Source organism: Candoia aspera, chromosome 2, assembly GCF_035149785.1.
Source record: "Candoia aspera isolate rCanAsp1 chromosome 2, rCanAsp1.hap2, whole genome shotgun sequence".
NCBI lineage: Eukaryota > Metazoa > Chordata > Lepidosauria > Squamata > Boidae > Candoia > Candoia aspera.
The window spans coordinates 124,445,716-124,469,398 of record NC_086154.1 but is presented as its reverse complement, the minus strand read 5'-3'; the positions used below and the strand labels follow the sequence as shown (position 1 = coordinate 124,469,398).

At 41.6% G+C, this 23,683-nt stretch overlaps 1 protein-coding gene and 1 pseudogene across 1 annotated transcript in view; both read right to left on the bottom strand.

Annotated features, from left to right (window-relative positions):
• Window positions 1-38: 38 nt before the first annotated feature.
• Window positions 39-7,606, bottom strand: LOC134490061 (sterile alpha motif domain-containing protein 9-like; annotated as a pseudogene).
• Window positions 7,607-9,501: 1,895 nt separating this feature from the next.
• The window catches only part of ERN1 (endoplasmic reticulum to nucleus signaling 1), an 84,487-nt gene continuing 70,305 nt past the window's right edge, over window positions 9,502-23,683 (bottom strand). Inside the window, exons 15-23 of the mRNA XM_063292943.1 lie at window positions 22,604-22,694; window positions 20,590-20,779; window positions 18,323-18,422; window positions 17,493-17,692; window positions 16,193-16,340; window positions 15,025-15,152; window positions 12,805-12,928; window positions 12,170-12,237; window positions 9,502-11,484 (exon numbers count right to left, since the gene is read on the bottom strand). Coding sequence (XP_063149013.1) covers window positions 11,278-11,484; window positions 12,170-12,237; window positions 12,805-12,928; window positions 15,025-15,152; window positions 16,193-16,340; window positions 17,493-17,692; window positions 18,323-18,422; window positions 20,590-20,779; window positions 22,604-22,694 — 1,256 coding nt within the window. The 3' untranslated portion in view covers window positions 9,502-11,277. The remainder of the gene's footprint in view (window positions 11,485-12,169; window positions 12,238-12,804; window positions 12,929-15,024; window positions 15,153-16,192; window positions 16,341-17,492; window positions 17,693-18,322; window positions 18,423-20,589; window positions 20,780-22,603; window positions 22,695-23,683) is intronic.

The window sequence follows — 23,683 nt, the reverse complement described above, 5'->3', positions numbered from 1 at the left end:
TCCAAAAAGATCCTCTTCTTTTGCCTTCCCCCAGCACTTCAGAAATCTCTGTCCACGCAGTACAGAATCTCTGGTGGGAAATCGTTCAGATCTTGAAGCACATTCTCCTCTGGAGCAGAACGCATCAGCTTCCCAAAATACTGGCAGCATTGCCAGGAAAAGAGAGACTGTAAAGGAAATAAGGCAGAAAGGAGACTTTAGATTTCAAGAAAAATCTGGGAGGCTTATAGGTGTCAATGTGCTCAGGAAACAATGAGGGGGATCGCAGGTTAAGAGGAGGGCCACCCAGTTTTTTTGAGCATGGGGTTGCTGATGTTGCCTCTGTGTGAAAATTCTTACAGGAGCTGCATCTTTTCCCCAGAGTCGGCTGCAGTGCATTCCTGACAAAAGGCAGGTTTGGTTGAAGGAATTGCAGACAGGAGCTGTAGGGGTGCCCCCCTCCCCCATGCTTCAACATTGCATTGTCCTGTGGTTCTGGTAATGGAACAAGTCTACTATCATTTTTATCTCAATGCCAGACCAAGGAAGTAAATCACACTAACAAACAGTGTAGGCTTATGAAGTTCACTTTGAAGTACTTATTGTTTACAGGGGCTTGCTCCCTAGTAAGTGTGTTTGGATGGCATTAAAAGACACAGGAGCAGCATGTCTCTGAACTATTCAAAACCAGACCGAAGACAGCAACGGAATCTTTGTGCATGCCAGTTTGTGTGCATACCCACCGGATGTTTCCTTGCTGCTACCCTGTGGTCGCCAGGCTGTGCAGACTTCAGCCAAAACATGCATCTGCATAGGGTGTGATGATAGTTACATTGGTTTTCATTGTTTGATAGCCCTTGATATAACGGGAGAATAAAAATGGAAGTCTCATGGGACTCCCTCCCCAAATGGACGCAAATGAAATCGAAATGGAGGTCCTTCTTAGGTCATAGATGTGGCAGGGAGAGGGAATGTGAGTGACAGGGAGGAAACATACCCTTGCCCAGTTTGAGAAATAAGTGATGATTTGCATTCACTGATCTGTCTTATTTATTTCAGTCAATACATTTTTGTGGGGACTGAAAAAAGAAATGGGAGAATTACGATCTGTTTTCTTTCATTGGCATTTTTATCAATGACCCTAATGGTGTTTATTGTATTCACCAGTTGCAGCCTTTGCTGTCATTTTCTGGCACAAAAATATCAATTCTTAGTACTAGGAAGCAGTATACAACCAGATTTGTCTTTACTTGGGACTCATCACATATGCATAGCCACAAATCTTTTTATGTGGTTCAAACCTCTCCTGGAAATGGAATCCATGGGCCCATGCACTTTAGATCACTGTGTAGGGTACATTAGCTTTAGAGCTATCCCGGTCCTGGCACTGAGTTGTTTGCAGGAAGGGATTATATAGAGGCAATCTGAAGGGTATATACAGTCCACCTTCCCTTCAGCTCTCAGAGCAGAGAGATCCAGATGGTACATACGTCCTGCCCTCATTTGTAAGGTTTGACATGACTTCCACCATTACCCTCTGAGAAGGTGGGTGGGGTTCTAAGAGGGAGGGTGGAAATCATGTATCAAGGCCATAGGGCCTATGCAGGTCCTGGGAAGCTGAACAGATTATCAGATGCTCCACAGGAAATATCATGAAGATCACTTAGCAGATTTTCCCCCCAAAAAGAAATGCAGCAAGGAAATGATTGAGAAGGGAGGAGGAAAGAACAAAGACTGGAGCCTTGACTTTTGTACTCCAACATGGGCCAGCTGAGGGGCCTTTCTGCCCTTCCCTTCTTTTTCCTCTTCCCCAGCGCCAGGGAGCATGAGTTAGGACCATCACATCAGAGCGGGTGAGAGGTGGGGCCAGGAGCTGTGTGGCGGTCCCCTTATTTAACTTTGTAGTTTCAGTTGGAGCCACATGAGTGGGCCAGGGTGTGTTCACATGCCAAGCCAAAGGGAAGTGTTAATAAGAATGCATAGGCCCATCTAACTCCCAGGAAAGTCTGCTTGTTATGCAGAGTCTGTGTCTTACGGTGTTATCTCTGTCTAGATTATCTGTCATTTGGATTTGCTGAAAACAAATATCCTCCTGAAAGTTTTGTTTCTATCACGCCTTTAAGGATTTTAGGTCTTCACGTTATTTGTATGGCTCAAGCAGAACCCACTTCACCTGCTAACTTGCAGTGATGGATCTCTGTGTCCTAGGAACAGAAGCCCAACACACATACTGGGAGATTCTATCCTGGTCGTCTTCTCCTGGCCCTGGTGAAAATAAGGCAAAATAATTTCCTAACAATAATATTGTATTACCTGCAAATTATTTTTTACTAAAGGCATATATTGGAAAGGGAAAGGGAATAAAGTTGCATTAAAATGGTGAATAGTGATCCAATGTGAAATAGCAACATAACTTTCACAGTATCTGTAACTCAAGTATATATTCAATTGCCATTAGAATTTCTAATTTAGTAAGATAATACTATGTATTACAAGGACATATACCCTTTCAGAAAAAGGCACCCAGAATCTGCTTTTGCAACCCAATTTATCTGAACTGAGATTAAAACATTAACATTTCCTTCAAGTCAAGCTTCATCCCTGGTGATTTAGTGGGCACATCCATGGCTGGTCTCTTAAAAAGGTGGTCTGCCCCCTTCTGGATTTTTCTAGGCTTTGCATACCTTTGCCACTGAATGTCAACAGAGTTTCACATAAGTCCACCAATACCTAAAGAGAATCTAAACGAACAAACAAAAGTGCTTGGTGTTTGTTTCATTTATTTCAGACATAAAGTCATCTGACCTGCATGATGTGCCGTGTGAAAAAGCAATTGCCAATTCAGCCAATTCAATTAAAAGGATAACTAGGGCTGGAACAGCATATTCTTATCCACTGAATGACCAGAATAGTATACAGTGTGGTGACAGGGTTTATAGAGCTCAAATGGATGCAGGCAGATAGTGATATAGATGATGGATGATTGATAGATAGATAGATGATAGAGATGATAGAGATATATAGACAGATAAAGAGATGATAGAGATACAGAGATGATAGGATAGAGAGATGATAGAGATAGACGATAGAGAGATGGTAGATAGATGATAGAGATATAGAGATGATATATGATAGAGAGAGATTAGAGATAGAGATAGAGATGAATGAAACGTGCTAGAGTGCCCAAAAGGTTAAATACTCAAGACTAAAGCACTAATTTATCAAAGTCCTTTGCAAAGAAAAGAAATACATAGTTGTAAAGTAATATAAAATAACATTAAAGTTTAGATGCATTGCCAAATTACTTAATTGGTTTCTAGTCATATAATATAATTTAGCAAGCTATTAAGCAAAGAAGGCATCTTTTCCCAACCATTGATAACCGTTTCTCAAACCTTTGATAGCTTTTTGGTGGGGCAGGGAGGGTGTAAGTGAATGATGAAAAAGACTATTGGTGCTATCTCCTTGATTCTTTTGATCATTTCTGTGAAAGAGATCTCTGACAAACTTTATAAATTGTTCTGCTGAAATTTATGATGAATCAGCTTTTCCTGCAGAAGTTCCATGACAATTTCACTGTGAGGACAATGTCAAGATTTCCTGTACTATCTGGTGGTGTTTTACTTGAATAAACTTAAGAGGTAGCTTTTATTTAACTCAGTGAAAAGAAGGCATGTCTGTTCATTTCAATCATTATTTAAATCACATCTTATTATCCTGCCATCATATGCCCTAAGTCCCAAGAAAGCCTCACAGTGGGATAAGGCGATACATGAATACTGTGCCTACAAACTGAGTGAAGACCTCATTTAGCTAAATTAACAAAATAAGGTGACATCCTGGAGCAAGTGCTCTACAAATACCCTCATGTATGTTTTTTTCAGTTTCAATGCTCATGAGGACAAAATGATGTATTCTAACTTAAGCTCCTTTTGGTTTTTCAAATGTTCTAGTTTTGTCCTGAACAGATTCTTCCCATGATCTTTGTGAGTGATAACCATTTTATTTTCAGGGGAAGCAGTACATTAACACAAAGGAAGATGAAAGAAGGCCTAGAAGGATGGCATTTATTCATTCTCATGATACTGCTTAAAGTAGGTATAATTCATCAAGATACTCTTCATTATAATCTTCCAGCAAAAGGAAGATGGGAAGTGAATTTTTAGGATTTCTTTCATCAGAATGCCAGAAGTCCACTCCATGCTGACAATTAGCAACCAAGCATGTTGTTTTGATGACAGTGTGCTGCAAAGCTCTCCTTTGCTTCCAGAGCATTGTCCCACAATGGTACTTCCTCCATTCCCAATTGGATGGAACACTTTCAGCATAGCTGTGGAACACCCAGATGGATTCTCACTCTTAAAACACTTCAACATTTTGGAAACCTCTTCATAGGCTTCTTGGTTGATGATCTCCCCACACAATCTATTCTCAGCAAGTCAGATATTTTTCCAGCTGACTTATTTTTCCTTGGTAAAAAGTTTGATCTAAAACCTGTATTTCTTCCTTGCTCAGAAGATTCAGTCTGATTGGTGCACAGTATTTCCAAGGGAGCATGTTTTCTCTTCTTCCAAAATGGGGATGCCCACAGCCCATTTGTGCAAGCTTGACTTTTGATAGAAGGTAGCATGCTTTGACACATAGGATCTCTGTCGCTTAGCTTCATGCCAACAATACCTCTCCTTTCAAGTGTAATAATGCCGCAGAAAGCCTGGGGCAGGTGGCCCATTTCTCACAGTTTTCACCAGACTTGGCCACACATAATACAAAGTCCATGCTCGTCACTTCAATGTAACATGACAGAAAGTTTCTGCAATTAGTTTCTCCACAGGTGACAATGGCAGGAAAAGCACCAAGAAAAGATCTCGTTGGGAAGGTTCATTACAGGTAAAAGATACTACTTTGTTCATTTACTTTGGTTCTAATCTAAATGTTTTCATCACAAGACTCTACATTCCCTTCAAAGGAATGATTATGTCCATTATCCAGTTTTTCTGATGAAACAGGCAAAGTTGTTTCTGAAATTCAGATGGGCTCATCTTGGAATAATTCTCTATGAAGCATGAACTGGTGACATGAAGTTCTTTATGCATGGGGTACAAATCTGATACACTGGAATTCTTATCAAAATCAAATATACAGAACATATTCATGTGCGTCAAAAAGTTGATAAACCTGAGGTCTTCCTTTCCTCATTTGTTTATAACAAATATCTACCAGAGGCAGTCATCCAAGTAGTTTGGACCATTTGTTAATTTGATAATTTTCTCCTTAAATTTTGAAAGTAGTGAGGAAAACTTGATTGTCACAACTGGCCAACTTGGCCGTTTTTCCCTAAGCTTCTGTTTTAATTTCTGAATGAACATCATTAGATCTTCATTCTTTATTGGATCAGGCAACATTATCTTTTTCAAGATTTGCCTTATTACTTTCTTCACTGAAGTATGGCAAATGTATTTGACTTTTTTTTTTCTTTTGAAATTCTAAACAATGGTTCCATGCCTATTCCTGCTGAAAAATATTGGTCATGAATGTGTGGCATCAGGTACAGACACCTGATGAACTCTGTTGGGTTTCAAAAGGAGCATGGATTGTTCCTGAGGCTCTGGTGCATGGTTCAGCTGAGGCCCTCATTACTGCCTGGCCATGATTTTGTTGGAATTATCAGGGGTCAACTTAGCATTGTCTCATGTGCATAAGGGGGTCTTTCTAGTAAACACATCTCTATTGTGCTTGTGGGATGTCACATGGGTCACCTGATTTCCACTTCCTCCTCCTCCTTGGGTCTGGAGATTAACAATCTCCATTACCTCTTGGGCACACCTGCAAGCAGGAGGTGCTGCAGAATGCAGCTCTTGGCCTCTCATCTTGCTTGCACGCAGACATTTCTATTTCCAATAGAAATGTGTCTACAAAGAACCAGAGATGAATAAGTACCTTCTACTATGAATCTGAGGGACGCGGTGGCGCTGCGGGTTAAACCGCTGAGCTGCCGATCGGAAGGTCGGCGGTTCGAAACCGCGCGGCGGGGTGAGCTCCCGTTGCTCGTCCCAGCTCCTGCTCACCTAGCAGTTCGAAAACATGCAAATGTGAGTAGATCAATAGGTATCGCTTCGGCGGGAAGGTAACGGCGTTCCGAGTCGTCATGCTGGCCACATGACCCGGAAGTGTCTATGACAACGCCGGCTCCAAGGCTTAGAAACGGAGATGAGCACCGCCCCCTAGAGTCGGACACGACTGGACTTTACGTCAAGGGAAACCTTTACCTTTACCTTACTATGAATCTACTTGTATCCAGATCTACTGAATAAATGTAGGCTATCTCTATTTTTTTCTCTTCATCTAACTACTGTGTGAAGACTGAATTTTATTTCTGAATGTAATTAAGCTTAATGTGCAAGTTTCTTTTTGGTTCATGCTTCTACTTTGCAAGATTGTTGTTAGCTGCTTGGAATTCTTTTATTATCCTTTAAAAACTTCATCAGATTTTACATCTGTGTGTCCACTCTCTGTTCATAGATCCTGTAGATCTTCCTGGCTTTATGAGAAGCTTCAGAAGATGAAATGACAGCAGAGATGCCTAGAGTGTCACTGGAGGAAAATGAGTGGACTGACTGAACATGGGTAAGATCCTCTCTTAAGGACTACCTTGTTGCTAAAAGAATGGCAAAACATCATTATTGTTATGCTCTTATCACATCTACAGATAGCTATCCAGTGGCCTTATTCAGAATAATGTGATCCCTCCTAGGGAAGGAGGGAGCAGAGAAACATCTACAAAGCTGCGTTGAAGACTATTCTAGGCATCTTTAGAGAAAATTGTTCAGATTTGCTGTGAGTTAGACTCTGGCTATGCAAATCCCTTGGATATGACTTGGGCAAGTCTGACATGGCTACCTGTGCTGAGTTTGAACCTGTTAGTCCCAAGGAAATGAACAGAATCCTCAATGCTGTAAGTATGGTGTCACCTATATTTAGAGCCAAGCCCTTCCGGGTTGGTAAAGCCCTCCCAGGAGATGTCATGTAGTTGGATCCAAGCTGAGGGAGGGGATGGATCCAGTGCTCCTGGACAAATTTCATCCATTCTCCAGTCTTCCTTTTTTGGCTATTGAGAAAGTGGTCAATTTGCAGCTATTGTCACTCATACGCTTGACATCTCACATCTAGACTGTTGCAGTATGCTCTGTGTAGGGATGCCTTTGAAGACCACCTGGAAGCTGCACTTGGACTTACATTTAGATTTGAGTCACTTTCTCTCTATGGTGGAGAAGCTTGTCTTGCTAGAGTTGAGCTTTGCTTCTTTGGATTGGTTTTGCTGTCTAGTACAGCTGCATCTGCTGAAGCACAAGCTCTGCTTAGAGTTGTAGTCACACTTGAGCTGATGAGGCAGTGAATGGTTTCATATGGAGACCAGCAACCCACATGTTCAAATCCCTGCTTACCATAGGGTGACCTTTGATTAGCTATTATTCTTTCAACCTAGCCTATCTCACAGGATATTTTTTTACAGATTCATATGTGGTGGAGATCGTTGGTGAAAAAACATAGACTTTCTGGAGCTGCTTGCGAAAACAGAAGAATGAAAAAACACATCAGTAAAAATGTGCCTGAAGAACTACTTACCCATATTTTCTTTGCAGCTCTTAAGGGAATCCAGTTTTCTTTTTTAAAAAAATTGATATTTTATTGTTAAAAGAATGAAATACAAACCATAACAAGAATAACATAAAATAATTTCTAAATAAGAATTAAAAGCATTGTGAGAAGACTTTCTAGTAACACATTCTTCCCTCCCCTTCCCTTCCCTTTTGTGTCTCCAACCACTAACTGCAGTTTAGATATCTGTACTTTATACGAATCCAGTTTTCTGTGCCCAGGTTCATAACCTCTTCACCATGTTTGCCCAGAAACAAGGATACCAATTAGTTTGTCAGAGCAGAGGAATATAAACAATTGATGAGCAAAGAACAACAAATACAGGCCACCAATCACCTCTTCATTAATATCTATGTACAATTGTTTTCCATCACATCTATATATTCCTTCAAGAAAGTAAAAAGTGAGGCTATGGCATTTGAGCCAAATTATCAGCTGCTTAGACCAGTGGAATAGAAAGAATATTCTATAATATAATATAAATATTTATTTCAGAAGAGAATGCAGAATAATATTATCATGAGATGGTGGTATGTGGACTAAGCTCTAAAAGAGATACTGCAGTATCACTAAATGCAGCATTGATTGATATGATTTTGAGGAAGGAACATGCCATCAGTACAGATTAATTACAAAAAATATTCCAGTGAAGGCATATATGGGAGCCACAGGGTGTGGTGGTTTTGTCTTCCTCCAGAACTGTGGTCTAGCCCTAGATCTCTGAGTTGTGGGGTGCCACAGGCCTCTACCCACTCCCTGCTTCTTTTGAGCATCTACATGAAACCACTGGGGGAATCCATTAACATGGGTCATCCATTAACATGGGGTGCCTATTTTCAGTATGCTTGCTGGTAACTGTGTATCTCCAACTCTGGCTGACCCAGTGAGGCTGTCAAGGATCTGTCCCAGCATCTATTCTAGAGGCTTTGGGGATCTGGATGGAGAACAGGCTTTGATTCAACTCTACTAAGATTGATTGGCAGTGGATGTTGGAGATCCAAGTCTGGGAATTGGAGTTTCCATCTTTGGATGGGGTTGCACTATCATGGTAAGACCTGGTGCATAATTTGGGAGTCTTCCTGGGAATAAGGGGAAAGTACATGACCTTAGCATATCTTGGCTCAGTTGGGAATAATGATTTAAAAAGCATAATTATATATCAAGTATCCAAATGAACACAGTATTTAATGTAACAGATTTAAAGATATGAGCCAGATATTCCTGAAGCTATACACATTAGACAATCTTTATTTTATCGACATCTAACAGAGATAATTTAAAAGCTCTTTTGAATATTTTTAAAAATATTTTTGTTGAACTTGACTCTGTAATGCAGTTTTGGTTGAATCAAATAATTATCCATTTGTGATTTTGGATTTTTTTTTGCAAGATGGAGCAACAGTGTTACTTTTTAAACATTCCTTCTATCAAGTAAACTTCCATGTTAAAATTTCTGTATAAATCACTTCACTATGTTCTGAAAACAGTAAATTATAATGGGATTAAAATTTTGCAGTACAATAATGTACAGAAATATTGTTGTATAGACACATCGATCCTTCCTCTCCTCTTGGGGTAACTTTTCATAGTATGTGGCCCTTGTATATAGTGTATATGGATCAGAAAAGCAATGTAATTATTGATTTATCCTCTAACCATTTATTTCAACCTTGAAGCTTGAAGTTATGACAAATTCTGGTTGGGACCTTGGGTTGCAAAGGCTACGTAGATAAGAAGAATGTTTTTCATTCTTAGTAATAATAATGGAGGTGTTGCAAAAGGGTAGAAAAAAAGGATTCAAAGCCTTCATTCAGATGAAAAAGGGGTTGTGCACAGAAAGGTGAAATAAAGGACAATATACAACTGTTTCAAAATCTACTTTTATTCTTGATTTGTGTGAAGTTCTTATTCAGAAGGAATATAAAAGTCCTGTACAAATAGAACTACAAAAATATGATTTCAATTAAATTAGGTTAAGACTATAATTATTTTCAAGCTTTGAAATCCTGTAATGTCTGTCTTTGGATATCTTACTTAATGTTTGTTGTGTATCATAAAACTAGGGGAAAAAAATCTCCCTGTAATATGAGGCCCTAAATGAACAGGACAAAAAACAAAGCAGAAACCAAGTCCCCATATTAATGCCCGATCACACAATTAGCCATTAATAATTTACCAACTTAAGACACACAAAGAGCACAGGAACACAGATGAAAAACTTCCTTATCTTAAAACATTTTTATCTCGATTGAATGAAAATGAACAAGTCAATGGAAAAGATGCTTTCTATGTTTTTCCTTCTCCATGTTTATTTTTTTAAAACAATTACTTCCCCCAAAGAGGGCTTTGTTTTATTAGAAAAAGGAACAATTTGGCATGCTTTCACCTGTACCATTTTCAATGTGGTACTAACTTCTGGTAAAAATTAAATAAATATAAATACACAAAATAAATATTTTGTAAAAGAACATTACAAATAGGTCACCTTTGGAACACACTGTTGGGGATTCTTATTTGTTCTGCACCTACAAAGCTATACCTTCTAGTTTCAGAGATGCTGGAAAGGGAAACTGCATCCTTCAGAAGGGAAGCAAATCCATTAATTTAGCTTCCCATGAGAGCCTGTGGGTGAAGAAAAGTAGATTTGCATGACCTAAGAGGACCCCAGTAACCATATGCCTGGTTTCACTGTATTTTTAAAAAGTCTATTTTCTCTACTAACTGTTCATTTGGCTGAACATCTTACAGTGCAATCTTATACTTGTCTACTCAGAAACAAGCCCCACTGAATGCAGTAGCACGCCCAGGGAAGAGCACAGAGGATATGGTTACAGCTTTAACCTGACAAATGAAATAAAGCACTTTGTCAATTCTTGCATCTCAGTTACACAGCTAACTACTCACATTCCTGAAAAGAAACCTGAAACAGCATTAGAATAGACTCCTCCATCAATGTAGTATTTAGAATTATGATTGCATGTCCGTAAGCTAGTAGCTCTGTACAGAAGTTGCCCGTTGGTGAGTTCAAGGACAAGTTTAGATCTGCACAGAAGTATCTGGAGACCAGTATCGTGGGCCGGTCGGGTGAGCACACGTTTTGTGTTGGATCCGGCATATTTAAGCTACAACATACCCTTTCAAAATTATTTCCTATCTGCTTCAAGTACACAAGCTGGCAGTGGAACATCGTGGACAGAGACGACATGCTACAGTTAAAAGGATCCTTCCTGAGATCCAAAAGGTGCTTGGCAATGTTACAGTTTCAAACTTTTTAAAAAACCATTCTGTGCAGTAAAAAGGCCCAAATGCCAGTATCAGAAGACCCTACAGGACAGGTGTCTTTGAAATCAGGGTGTCTCAAGCGGAGACGGACGATACCCCATCTTGCTTTTCTTTCTAGGAACTTCTTTTGACTGCTCCTCCTTTAGAAACCTGTGTCCTGGCACCGTTCCTTCCTTCTTCGGTTCGATTCCAACCCGGAATTTCCTTCCTGAGTCAGAGCAGGCAGAGTACAAGGCACGTTTGAGAAGTCTGTCTCAAAAGAGTTTGGTTTGGTTTGGTTTACTCTCTTACAGTCGGTCCAGTCACTCTGCTAAGGCAGGGCAATTGCTCAGCCCAGTATAAGCAAGACAACTCCAACTGTCAAACAGCATCTCCTGGAAAAATCTGCCTGGCTGAGTTCTGCATATAATAAGGCTGGAACAGTCTTTCCGGAGAGCAGATGTGCATAGCGTTGTAGGTGTGCAGCAGAAGATGAGGAAAACGTGACGTAAAGTAGCGTACAAAATCATCGGGGACAGATCCCAGTGTTTCCTGCACCTCCGGAGGCAATTCTCGATAGTGATGTTTCTGTAAGGAGAAGAAAGGGACAAAGAGAGGCATATGCTTGCTTACGTTTATAAGTAATCCACACTTCTAAAACGTAGCCTTTTGTAATAGCCTGTCTGCACTACTAGATTGCGCATGATCATATTTCCATCAGATTAAAGTATCTAAGGGGAAATTTTTGATTTTCCTGAGGGTTTTTTTTGTTTTCTGTTTTTTTAAAAGAAAAGCAGCTCTACTTGGTTTTCTACTGGAAAAAGGAGGCTTTTTTTTTTTGCAGATGTTTGCAGCTGTTACTTTCCCTGCTGAAGAAAAAGATCAAGGCACCTGTATGTTTTCTCCACTGTCACAAATAGCAGCATGGGGAAAACTGATCAGGAGACAATACACCCTCTTCTCCTAGAGCTGTTGCTCAAGGCCACTTCAGGGAACTCTGCCTTTCATACTGACATTAAATGTTGGAAGATCCTTTAATCCATCTTCTGCAACTTATTTATTTAGCCCCACAGAAGTGCCTTATTCAAATATAAATTTTAGAAAGGGCATGATCAGAACTGTTCCTGGATTCAACTGCATAGACAGAAAGAAAGGCAATTTATGTGAATATGAGAGGGAGCTGCGACAATGAATCAGCATCTCGGCACAATTCCCTGTATTTAGAAGCCAGAGGCATATCTGAGAAGCAATCAGCTTCTCAAAAAACACATACCTTGTTCCTCATTGCCCGCAGGAGATCTCTTACTGATCCCCCTTTATAGGATCGGAATTTTCGAAGATCTGCAAAGAAACATTTAAAATATGACATTTAAAAATCATCCTTCCCCCAGAGGTGAGTCAAGCCCCCTCACTCCTGGACTTCTGCAAAAGATTAAAGACCTGGTTTTGTAGGCAGGCTTGGAACTGGAGGGGGAATAATTACACCTGGGGGTGGCTAGCGCCGTGAAGTGATTCGGAGGGACCTGCCACACTGAAGGACTGATTAAGATCACTTCACCATGTAGATTTTATTATATTTAGATTTTTATTGTATTTTGTAACATAATGGTTTTATATTTTAATCTTGTTTTACTGTAAGCCGCCTAGAGTCCTCCCGTAGGGGAGGGATGGGTGGTGAATAAATTTATAAAATAAATAAATAAATAAATAAATAAAAATAACTGCCACTACAGCTGTTTTTTCCTTCTTGCTTTTTGGACAAGTAAAACAATACAACAGTTGAATCTGTTTTTACACGGGTCAGTCTTTTTCTCTTAACTGTACAGATGATGAGTGACCTGAATGGTAATGTCCAACTTAAAAAGCAGCAACTAATTCTCTCTGAAGGTAAGGAAAATAAAGGTGAACCTGTCTGTAGTGGGACGGTTATGTGCTCTCTCCAGTCCATCTTCACCACAGCTCTTCCTCCTCTCTCCAGCTCCTTCACTATTGGGCCGTCTAAAGATTCTTTTTCTATTCGGTCGCTCACATCCTGCAATTAATATCAGATATTTACAACCCATCAGGCTTGGCTCCAGGATATATGGGCTCCCACCCCTTTCACAGCCATAGGTCTGCTTTCCCTTCCTTGGGCTACTGGAAGCAGCAGATGCCTTTTCCTTGCAAAGTCTTTGGTTCGACAGAGCTGGATAGAAAGTATAGATCGTTCTTGAGTTAAAAACAGCAATTGGGACTGGAATTGCTGTTGCTAAGCAATGTGGTCGTAAAGCTCAGTGTCATGTGACCACATTGCTTAGCGACTGCAATCCTGGCACTCCCTGTTGCCATCACTAACCAAATTCCACCAGTCGTTAGCTGAGGACCCACCCTGATCCAAGCTATTCTGGGCTTGGTCCTCCCAGCTCCAAGCCTTAGTTCTTCCAAGGTAAGGGGCTGCCTCCCCTTCAATTCCCCCACCTGCCTATCTCCCCCGCCATCTCTGCCCTTTTGGGTGCCCTGCCTGCCTTGCAGGGCAGCAAGCAGCCCCAGAACTGCGGCGCTCTGGGGCTGCTTGCCACGCCGTGGCTCTGAAGTTTCTTGGTGTGCTGTGGCTACCCATGCCTATGTCAGGTCACCTGTGCTTCACCCATAAGGCAGCATTCTAGCGACCAAGAGAGCTGCTCCACAGCCTCTGCCTCTGCCTCTTTTGTGGCCTTCAGAAGTGCCACTGCCACAGCCCTGTGGGGGCGGGGCCTCAACAGCCTCTCCAAAGAAGAAGATGCTGTGGTTGCTTCCGCCACACCCTGCATGGCTTTCTTCCAAAATATGATTGCAGCGTCTATGCTTTGGTCAAGCTCGTGGCCCTGAGTTCAAGAGGAAGCACCTGAAAGTGAGAGAGGGGCCTGCCCTGCAGGTGCCGCCCTTCCTCCAAAGGGCAAGCAGGCATCCGGCAACTGGCAGCAGTGCCTCAAAAACCATGGCTAAACCGGTGAGAACAGTTATTTAGTGCAAGTGTGGCCCTGATATAGGACAGTGAGGAAATAATTCTAGTCCATGGCCCTTGGTACTTAACCTCCAAAAGAGTTAGCAAGGGTTCAGTCTGCACTCTGAAGCATTTAATTATATAATAATATAATAATAATATAATATAATATAATATAATATAATATAATATAATATAATATAATATAATATAATATAATATAATATAATATAATATAATATGTATCAATTTAGTGTAATAAATATTTGTTATATTTATTTGTCACATTTTTATCATCGCCCATCTCCCCCACAAGGAGGGACCCTGGGCAGTTTATAAACCTTTTATAGAGGAGGCTGTGCTCGATACCAAAAGAATAAATTAAAATGTAGATTTCCAAGTGGTCTAAACTGCTCTCACAAAAAATATGAATTCTGCAACCCACATAGATTTTGCAAAGAAAGTTAATTGGTACAAATTCCAATTTTGCATAGTTCATTCTACTAGCATTATTATTCTGCATAATTTATTCAGAGAGTTAATCAAGGCATCATTCCCACATCCTAAGCAACAGAAGGTAAAAAGTGTTACAGGTAGTCCTCGCTTACCAACCACTTGTTTGGCAACTGTTCAAAGCAAAGTCAATGGGAAAGCTGGCAGGGAAAGTTGCAAGTTGCTCTAATAAGTCCCCTTGGCCTTCCTGAGCTTGTGCTGCACTGCACCATCCACCCCCGGCCTTCCTGTGCTTGCACCACACCACTGTCCACTCCCCAGCCTCCCTGTGCTCGTGCTGCACCATGTCATCCATCCCCTGGCCTTCCTACAGTCGCATGTGACCTGCACCGGTCCTCCCAGGGGCCCCCTAGCACCCCCCTGTGGCACCCCCCTGTGGCACCCCCCAAACTCCTTACCTGGGACTCCAACTTCTTCCTGCTTAATGAGCTACGTGTCTTGGGGTTACAACGGCAACTGGGACTGCCAGGATTGTCATCACTAAGCGATGCGGTCATGTGACGTCAGGCTTTAAGGCTGCACCATTTAGCAACCAGGTAATCCCGGTCCCAATTGCCATCGTAATCCGAGAACTATTTGCATTCCTGAATACAACGTAGTTCAGATTTATAGTATGCAAAATTAAATAACTGACAGAAAAAAACATGACCAACCTGGAAAAATTGAAGCTGCTTCTCTAAGCTCCAGAAAAAAGGGTGTTTCAGGACACAATTAGCTGAAGGTCGTTTCTGAGGATCTGTATTTATCATTTGCTCTATCAAGTCACGTGCAACAATGTCCTCTGTGAAAAAAAAAACTGGCATATTTAGAGACTTTTTACAGACCTAGCATTTTCCCCCTCAGGAGACACAGGAAGCCAAAATCTACAATCCCAGCGATCGGAAGAAAAAATGATAGGTTTCTTCCATGGCTGATCTGGATAACATGTGGATACATCCTGGGTGGCATGGTTCACCAGTAAGTTTGCTAAATCATCCAAATGTAATCCAATCCAGTTTGGCGGGAATTGCACAGTGCTAGGTTAGAGCTAAAGCGGGTTTGGACTGCTGTGGTTCAGCTGTTTGGGAGCAATAACAACAACAATCATTGTCTTACCAGAACGTTAAGCTATAATATGATTTGTTTGGGCACAGCTTGTTGTGTGACCATTGTCATCAGTCTTTTTTTAATAGGCCTGTGCTTCAAATTAGTATGCTGTGTGAACCTAATCTTTGGACAAACCAAGCTAAAACACAAAAAAATCCACCGTTGAATTCAGCAACCTTCTACAGAAATCAATGCGATTCTGCCACCCCTTGCATACAATAGGTAAAGGTAAAGGTTTCCCTTGACGTAAAGTCCAGTCGAATCCGACTCTAGGGGGCGGTGCTCATCTCCGTTTCTAAGCCTTGGAGCCGGCGTTGTCATAGACACTTCCGGGTCATGTGGCCAGCATGACGACTTGGAACGCCGTTACCTTCCCGCCGAAGCGGTACCTATTGATCTACTCACATTTGCATGTTTTCGAGCTAAAGCGGGTTTGGACTGGGATTAACAACGGGAGCTGGGATTAACAACGGGAGCTCACCCCGCCGCGCGGTTTCGAACCGCCGACCTTCCGATCGACAGCTCAGCGGTTTAACCCGCAGCGCCACCGCGTCCCTTTTTGTATTGCATACAATACACACAGAAAATTCCTGAATGCAAAATATAGCTCCAAATCGATCAACAGTTTTCATATGCCGCATACAGACCCATGCTGGACAAGTGAAGGTATGCATGCCGCAAACAATAACAACAACAATCACAACAACATCAAGAACTGAACCCTAACCTGCTTACCATGGTTCTCCGGATTTAGGAAATCCAGACTGTATGTGCCCAGTAAAATGTTGGCTTGCCGCTGCAGGGATTTGCCAAATGGATGGTTACTTTCAGATATCACATAGTAGAAAACGCATCCAGCTGAAAAAATATCCACCGTGTGGGTCTGCAAGAGAACCATTTTCAAAAAAAGATTACCACACAGTATCTTTAATAATGTTGTAAGCTGCGCAGCGGCTTTTTGAAGTTGGGCAGCCTTTAAAATCCAGCAAACAAGCAAACGAATAAATGTTGGGCATATAAAGAAGGAAATTTTCAAGATGTAAGAAATATGAGAATTCCAGCAAGATTATTTACAGTACCTTACTGAAACTTTAAAAACAAAGAACAGGGTTAAACATAATTTACAGAATTTGTGCATGGAGTCTGCATTGCACAACCCAAATTTTGGCATTTAGCCAAATACATATTAGCTAACCAAAATTCAAATCTATTTTAATTTCAAGACAATATAAGATAATCGTGTATTGACAGTACATACTATTTGACACAGGGAACTTCCTTGAAATATTTAATTTTTATCCCTTTTCCCTGAACTACTTTTCTGAGTATGCCCCCCACCCTTTTTTGTTCAAAACACATCTGAAATATTTTCTTTACTCAGCAATAAAACATGCACCTTATTTCTCAACATGCAGCTCCAGTTGTGCCATACAACTCAACACAAAGGAAATAAATATATTCAGTTTAAATCAAATCAAATCAAATCACTGTATGATGCTCTGCTATATCGAAAGGCTTAATCTAATAATGTTAACAGCTATTCATCCTTGAATGCTGTATTAGGGATGAGAATAGATGCCTTCGACTTCAATTTATTAAGTCACTCTAAAATTGAAATCTATAGAACCTGAGTGGGTTTTGAAAGATTTTAAATTTTAAAAAGACAAGAGAAGAAGCTGGAACTGGAAAATACAGTAAAAAAAAATTAACAATAACAGATTCATCTCTACTGTTTTACAGCATTTTGCTGAAACCCAGAACAATAAGATCAGTTTATTAGGGACGTGACTCTCCCAAGTGATCTAAGGAGAGATTGGAAACACTCCTTCCTCACCCCTCTTCTATTTTCTTCACCCCAAAAGGAATTCCTCAGAGAGCACCAAGGACTCCATAGCCTGCCTTGCTTCTCACCTTTTTCATGTGAGAAAAAGAAAAATAGGCCATCCCATAAATGTGTGCCCTATTTCAAATCACTGTTCAAGGAGACCCCAGCAAATAGGATCTGGAGCAAGCAAGCGAAATGCTTTGGACTTACTGGGTTCTCTTTGCGGTCCTCACTCAGTATCTCCGGAGCAATCCAACCTTCAGTGCCTGGGACGCCAGACCGGCGGCTAAAACTGTGTCTGCCAACCGCAAGCTTCTTGCAGAGGCCAAAGTCAGAAATCATGGCTTTTACCTTGCCATGGGCATTCGGCATAGAGATGAGGATATTGTGGGGCTTCAGATCTCTGTGGACTAAGAGGAAGGTATTGGGAAGACACTGAATGAGAAAAGAGTCATCTTATTGCTTCAGGGTGCTTATCTCATCTCAAAAACTAGTCTTCTTATAGATTTGGATCATTCCCACACTGGTGATTTATGGCGCCATCTACGGTCATCCAAAAGCTGTGTGGTGCCACTATAACAGTCCCAAGAATAGGCTTTAATAGCTGGGGGATGCTGCAAAAGCAGCCTCTTTGTCATAATGATATAAAATCATTAGTGCAGAAATGGCCTCGTTTTATTAACATGTATCTTTCCCAATAAATAAACAAATAAATAAATTTTCCTTTGACACAGATGAGAAGACAGCCAACCCCATACTTCATGGGGTATACAGCTCCCCAAAGGAGCCATTCAGTTCTTCGGCTTCTCCTTGTTATGCTGATCTCTCATCTTCTCATCAACTTCCAAACGAATATATAACACTGCCATCAGACAAAACAGTAGCTCTTTCTTCATCTTGTTTATTTCCATCTCACAAACCCAGAAGCTGCCTGGACTTCATGAATAATATTATCCTGCCCCCCTCCAAACTAAACCTCTAATTCTTCCCTCAGAAAATGCAACAAGAGAGTTGCCCGTTCAAACAAAAGACTTTCTTACCTATATTGAGAGAGTGAAGATATGCAAGACCAGACATGGTCTGCTGTAAGAGGATGATTGGCTGCAAACCATGATGACCAAAGTCCTTCTGTTCCACATACTAAAATACACATACACAAAATCAGAATGAGTTTAAGGCTGCGATCTCTGTAGTCTCTCTAGAACAGTGTTTCTCAACCTTGACAACTTTAAGCTGTGTTGACCAACTCCCAGAATTCCCTAGCCAGCAATTCCTCCCCAGCAGGCTGGGGAATTCTGGGAGTTGAAGTCCACATAATCCATACAGCTTAAAGTTGCCAAGGTTGAGAAACACTGTTCTAGAAAGCAGACCAAGTAGTGATTTTTTTCTTGGTAAGCATGCACATGACTGTGTTGTATAGCTTCTATAGCCGAGGTAGCCAAATGAACTTAAAGTGTTTGGGACTACAATTCCCATAATATTTGTATAACCCAGAGAGTAGCAATAGAGTTGGGAGATGAATGAATCTGGTGTAAGTTGGTAGGGGCTTGCTCTGAAAAGCTTGAGTGCAAAAAGTCTAGTGACACAGCTCTGTAATTGGGAGGAGGCAAAAACAGAGGAAACAAGATTCTCTTGTGGAGCTGTAGGTGCCGAGATCCACCAGACAATAGCAGATTGGATGCAGAGGGATGCACAGAGGGAGACAGGAGAGAAGCAGCAGAAGATGGGCCTGGAGGCACTGGGCAGGAAAAGGAGGAAGAGGTAGCCTAAGGTATAGAAACTGATGCTTTAAAGGAAGAGAGACAGAAAGTTTACTTGAGAACAAGAGAGATAAGAGGCAAAGTCTTCACGTTAGAGGAGAGCCAGAAAGATCCCTGGTGAGTGGGATGCAAACTAGGTCCTGCTGGTATGCTGCCTGTAGTTACCAGAGGAGGAGGCAGCTTGGGGGTGCAATGGGATTTGTTTTGGTTGGCACACTCAGCCAATGGGGATAAGGGGCTGAGGGGTTTCACTAGCAGACTGGATTTGGACAGGAAAGCAAAGGGAGGCTCAAGAGGAATTAAGCAGCGAAAAGGAGATGGTCCCACTCTCAAGCTGCTCTATGAGACTCATGCAAAGGCAGATGTAGCTGCGTGTTTCAAATATACTATAACTTTTCCAGCTGTTTGGGGAGAGCCTCTCAGGACTGAGGGATTCATCCCTACTGAGTGCAAAAGCTATTGTTGGAGACTGCAGTCAGTGAACAAGCCTCTCAGAACCGAAGGATTCATCACCATTGAGTTCAACAGCTCAGTGTCATTTAATGTTACCAATCTAGCTGCATTACAGGTAGTCCTCGCTTAGCGACCACAATTGGGACCAGCAACTCCATCACTAAGTAGTGCAGTCGCTAGGCAAAAAATCACATGACCACAACTTGTGATTTTACTTCCATGTTCTCCTTTAATTCTGTCTGTCACAAACTGGTTGTCAGCCTTGCAAGGTAGTCCAAATGGGAAGCACACCCAGAGGAACTGATAATCTAACCATTCCCCTGGCTGTAGCTCTTCCCACTGCCTCCCAAGGTCATTCCCACATATCATTACATCTGTTGGGAAGCATGCAAATGGCAGTCATGTGACCACGGGGTGCTGTGGCAGTCGTAAATGCAAGGATTGGTCACAAAGCTAGTTTTTGTTTTAGTTGCCATTGTAACTTTGAACGGTTGGTAAATGAGGCAGTCAGTAGCAAGGACTCCCTGTATATTGTTTCTGATGATATACATAGCATCTAAACAGTTCACAGTTAGAGGTGGGCTTAATTTTTTAATTCTTTGGATGGGAGGGAAACTCCCCACAGAGCTCCGCCTGCTGTTGGGTGTTTTGATAGCAGGCTTGGTGAGAATCAGTTCTATAGTAGCTGGGAGGGATTCTGCTTGGGAAATCTTGGATGAGAATCAGCTCTGTAACTCAGGGCAACTGGCTCCCATGTTGTAGCAGGGGCTACACTTGTCCACTGGCCATGTTGGATGCGGCTTCCTGGGTGCTGTGGTCCAAATCTAGATGATCACTGACCTAAGCCTAGTTGACTACCATAGGGAATTCCTTGGAAGCTATGTATTTTCTTTATCTCTTGAAAAGAAGAATATCGCAACCATAAACCAGCCTTAGAAGAAAAGCAATCTAGCATTTTAGGGCCATTGCACTGTTTGTGAGCAATTGCCCTTTGCTGCACTGAAAAGAAAGAATTTCTCTGGAATTCTTTGCTGGAAACTCTTGCCTGTGTGTGTGTGTGTGTATGTGTGTGTGTCTGTCTGTCTCAGGTTTACCTCTTGTAAGGTGGCAGCACAGAGTTCCAGAGCAATATACTGGAACTGACGGTCCCTCTCTGTGCAGAAATAGCGGATTACATTAGGGTGTTCATCAGATTCACGCAGCAGCTGGACCTCCCGGTCAGCAAAGCTGAAACATTCAGGTAGAATTCTCTTCACAGCAACATCTCTGTTGTCAAACGTGCCCCTGTAAAACAGGGCAATGGCTTAACATTTAACCACACAGTCAACTAGGATCTCACTTCTAATATGGCATTAAGAGGCTTACAACCATATTTAAAGAGATTTTTAATCTGCTTTAGAAAGGAGAATATCCTGGGCTGTGGATACACTTATTGGGGGGCTGATTATAGTATTGCAAGGGGGATGCTTCAGGGGTTAGCTAATTTTTCAACCTGAAAGTAAAAAGTCAACATGGGTTCAGATGCATCACATCTGTAAAGATTAGCTCTACTTAACCTGTAGAAAGCTCCTAGGATATAGTCACAGTGCAATATTCTTTCTTCACCTCTGGAAGAACCTTTCTGCTAAGGAAGCATGATGGGAAAAAACTGACAGGGCTGCAATAAACGGAGAGTGATGCTACCTGTGTCCCTCCTAAAACTGAATGAACAGGAAAGGCAGATTGCATCATCCACATGTAATTTCACAGCACCCCATAAATGAAGCACAGAGCATCAGAGTGACTGCAGGCATTCAAGTATTTTGCCAAAGGCTTAAGTGCTACTCCACCCCCCCCCACAACACTTTTGCACCACCCCCACTACCCCACACACACACGTCCTTCCTGCTGGCCTCCTTGCTCATTCCACCTTCCCACTAGTTGGCCAGGGCTCCTTCAATGCTGACACCCACCATGCTCTTCCCCCACTAGGCTTGCTTTTTGTAGCAAGGAAAAAAAGAAGCCCAACAACCAGCATGAACAGGAGTAGCAAAGTGGCACCTTGGAGCAATCAGAAAGGACAGGGAGAAGGTGCGGGGAGGAAAACTGAGGAATAGGGAGTCAAGGCAAAGCAGGATTTCCTGCCAGAGAAACTGCCTGCTCAGCAGTTCCAGAGGAAATTCTGCCAAACTCTCTGGAGCAGGGGCTGGGCTGGAAGTTACTCGGTTTGGCTGTCAAAGAGCTCTGGAAGATCCACAGCATTGTAGGGCTGGCCCTGTGTGTAGATCCGCAGAGCCCTTGCATGTGGAAAGGGCCTTGGAAGCTTATAAAAAAATAACTTTTGGTGCCAGACAAAGGTATGTAGAAACGCTCCACTATGTAGCAGAAAATGACCAATGTATGCACCAATAAATGTACAGTTTCCTCCAGATCACGGCAAATAATCATTCCACTTTACTCTGCGCTGGTTAGATCTTATCTTGAGAACTATGTCCTGTTCTTCACACATTTTAGGAAGGATTCAGGCAAATTGGAACAGGTTCAGAGAAAAGCAACAAGGATAGTTAGGGGACTAGAAACTAAGTGCTTATGAAGACAGATTGAAGGAATCGGGATGTTTAGGCTCAAGAAAAGACAACTGAGGTGGGATATAGTAGCACTTTTCAAGTACCTGAAGGGGCATCATGAAGAAAGATCAGGATCTGTCCTGGGTTCCATCATTCCAGAATGTACAACATGGAACAATGGCTTTAAGTTACAAGAAGGCAGATTCTGACTGAATAGTAGTAAAAACCGCTTGACAGTGGAACCAATAACCCAGAAAGGTGATGGTGTACAGGATCTGTTCACGTGGAGGCTACCCAGCCATCTGCCAGGGATGCTTTAATTTAGGTTCTTACACTGAGCTGCACTTGATGGCCTAAAGGGCTCTGTTTACTCAATTAGTAGAAAGGCAGATCAACATGGATCTTATGCTGTGAAGGAGAATGTAAGAAAGGCTGGTCTCTCTCAACAATATACAGAGCTGCATGGACAGCTGTCCAATTATATTAATTTATTATAAATGCACCAATGAAACACTGGACTATGAAATATTTCCAGTCCCTGAAAATATGTCTTCTGCTTTACCTATAAACAATTGTTCCCTCAGCTCCATGTCCAAGAACATCCTTTGGATTGAATGAAATCTTCCCCACCACAATAGTGCCTGAGTTTCCATCTGAAAAAACATGAAGGAAAGAGGGGAAAAAAAAGAATCACACAATATACTTCTCCGATGGTATTTAAAGTATCAACTCCAGAAACAAGATAAAGGCATTAAAAGGAATTAAGAAGTTTCTTCTGATGCAGTCAAAAATTCCAAGGTAACAATGGTAATTAAAATAATTTATTTTAAGGAAACAAATGCTAATATAGTTTCAATAAGGTGTACGGGCAGCTCATGGACCTAGCAATTGCTGACTTGTATTACTGTGACATAAATTCCTCAACCTGGTGCACTCCAGATGTTTTGGATTTCAGTTCCCACAATCCCTAACCAGAATGGTTACTGTGCATGGTTTCTGAGGATTATGGGAGTTGAAATCCAATCCAGAAAGGATCCAGATGGGAAAAGTTGGTGAATCAACTTTCCAATCTGTCATCTGAAGATAGCAGATCCTCAAATGTTACCATAAGGATGAGAAACACTGTAGTGTGGAGGAGCTGCGCTAGGGAAGACCCTTTACACACACTTAGATTTCCTCATTTGAAATAATGAATTATTTTTATTCCTGAGCTCAGTTTTAGCTCTGAACAAGAAAAGTGCTTTAAGAATAGAAAATACATTTCCCAAGCCTATGGTTTTGATGTGGCCACTCAGTATTGGGCCCAGGCTCAGTAGCAGTCAGCTTTGTCTCACTATCACTTATCTTTGCTTGTTTCTCATACGTTCTTGAGCTCATGAGAGTAGCTCTGCTGGATCAGGCCTAGCTTCGCCTAGCACATATGTCAGAAGGTGGTTGGGCTGAGTTCCATGTATGAAAACAAGATGCAACAATTCCATTTCCAATTAATTCCTAAGCTATCCAAGAACATATTCAAGAACCATCTGTACAATAAAGGCACATGGAGCACAGTTCTTTTTCTTTGTCTCACTGCAATAGGACCCCCTTCCTACTTGCTAATTGTCAAAGGCTAAACCAGAAACAGGGTGTCTATGCTTTTGGA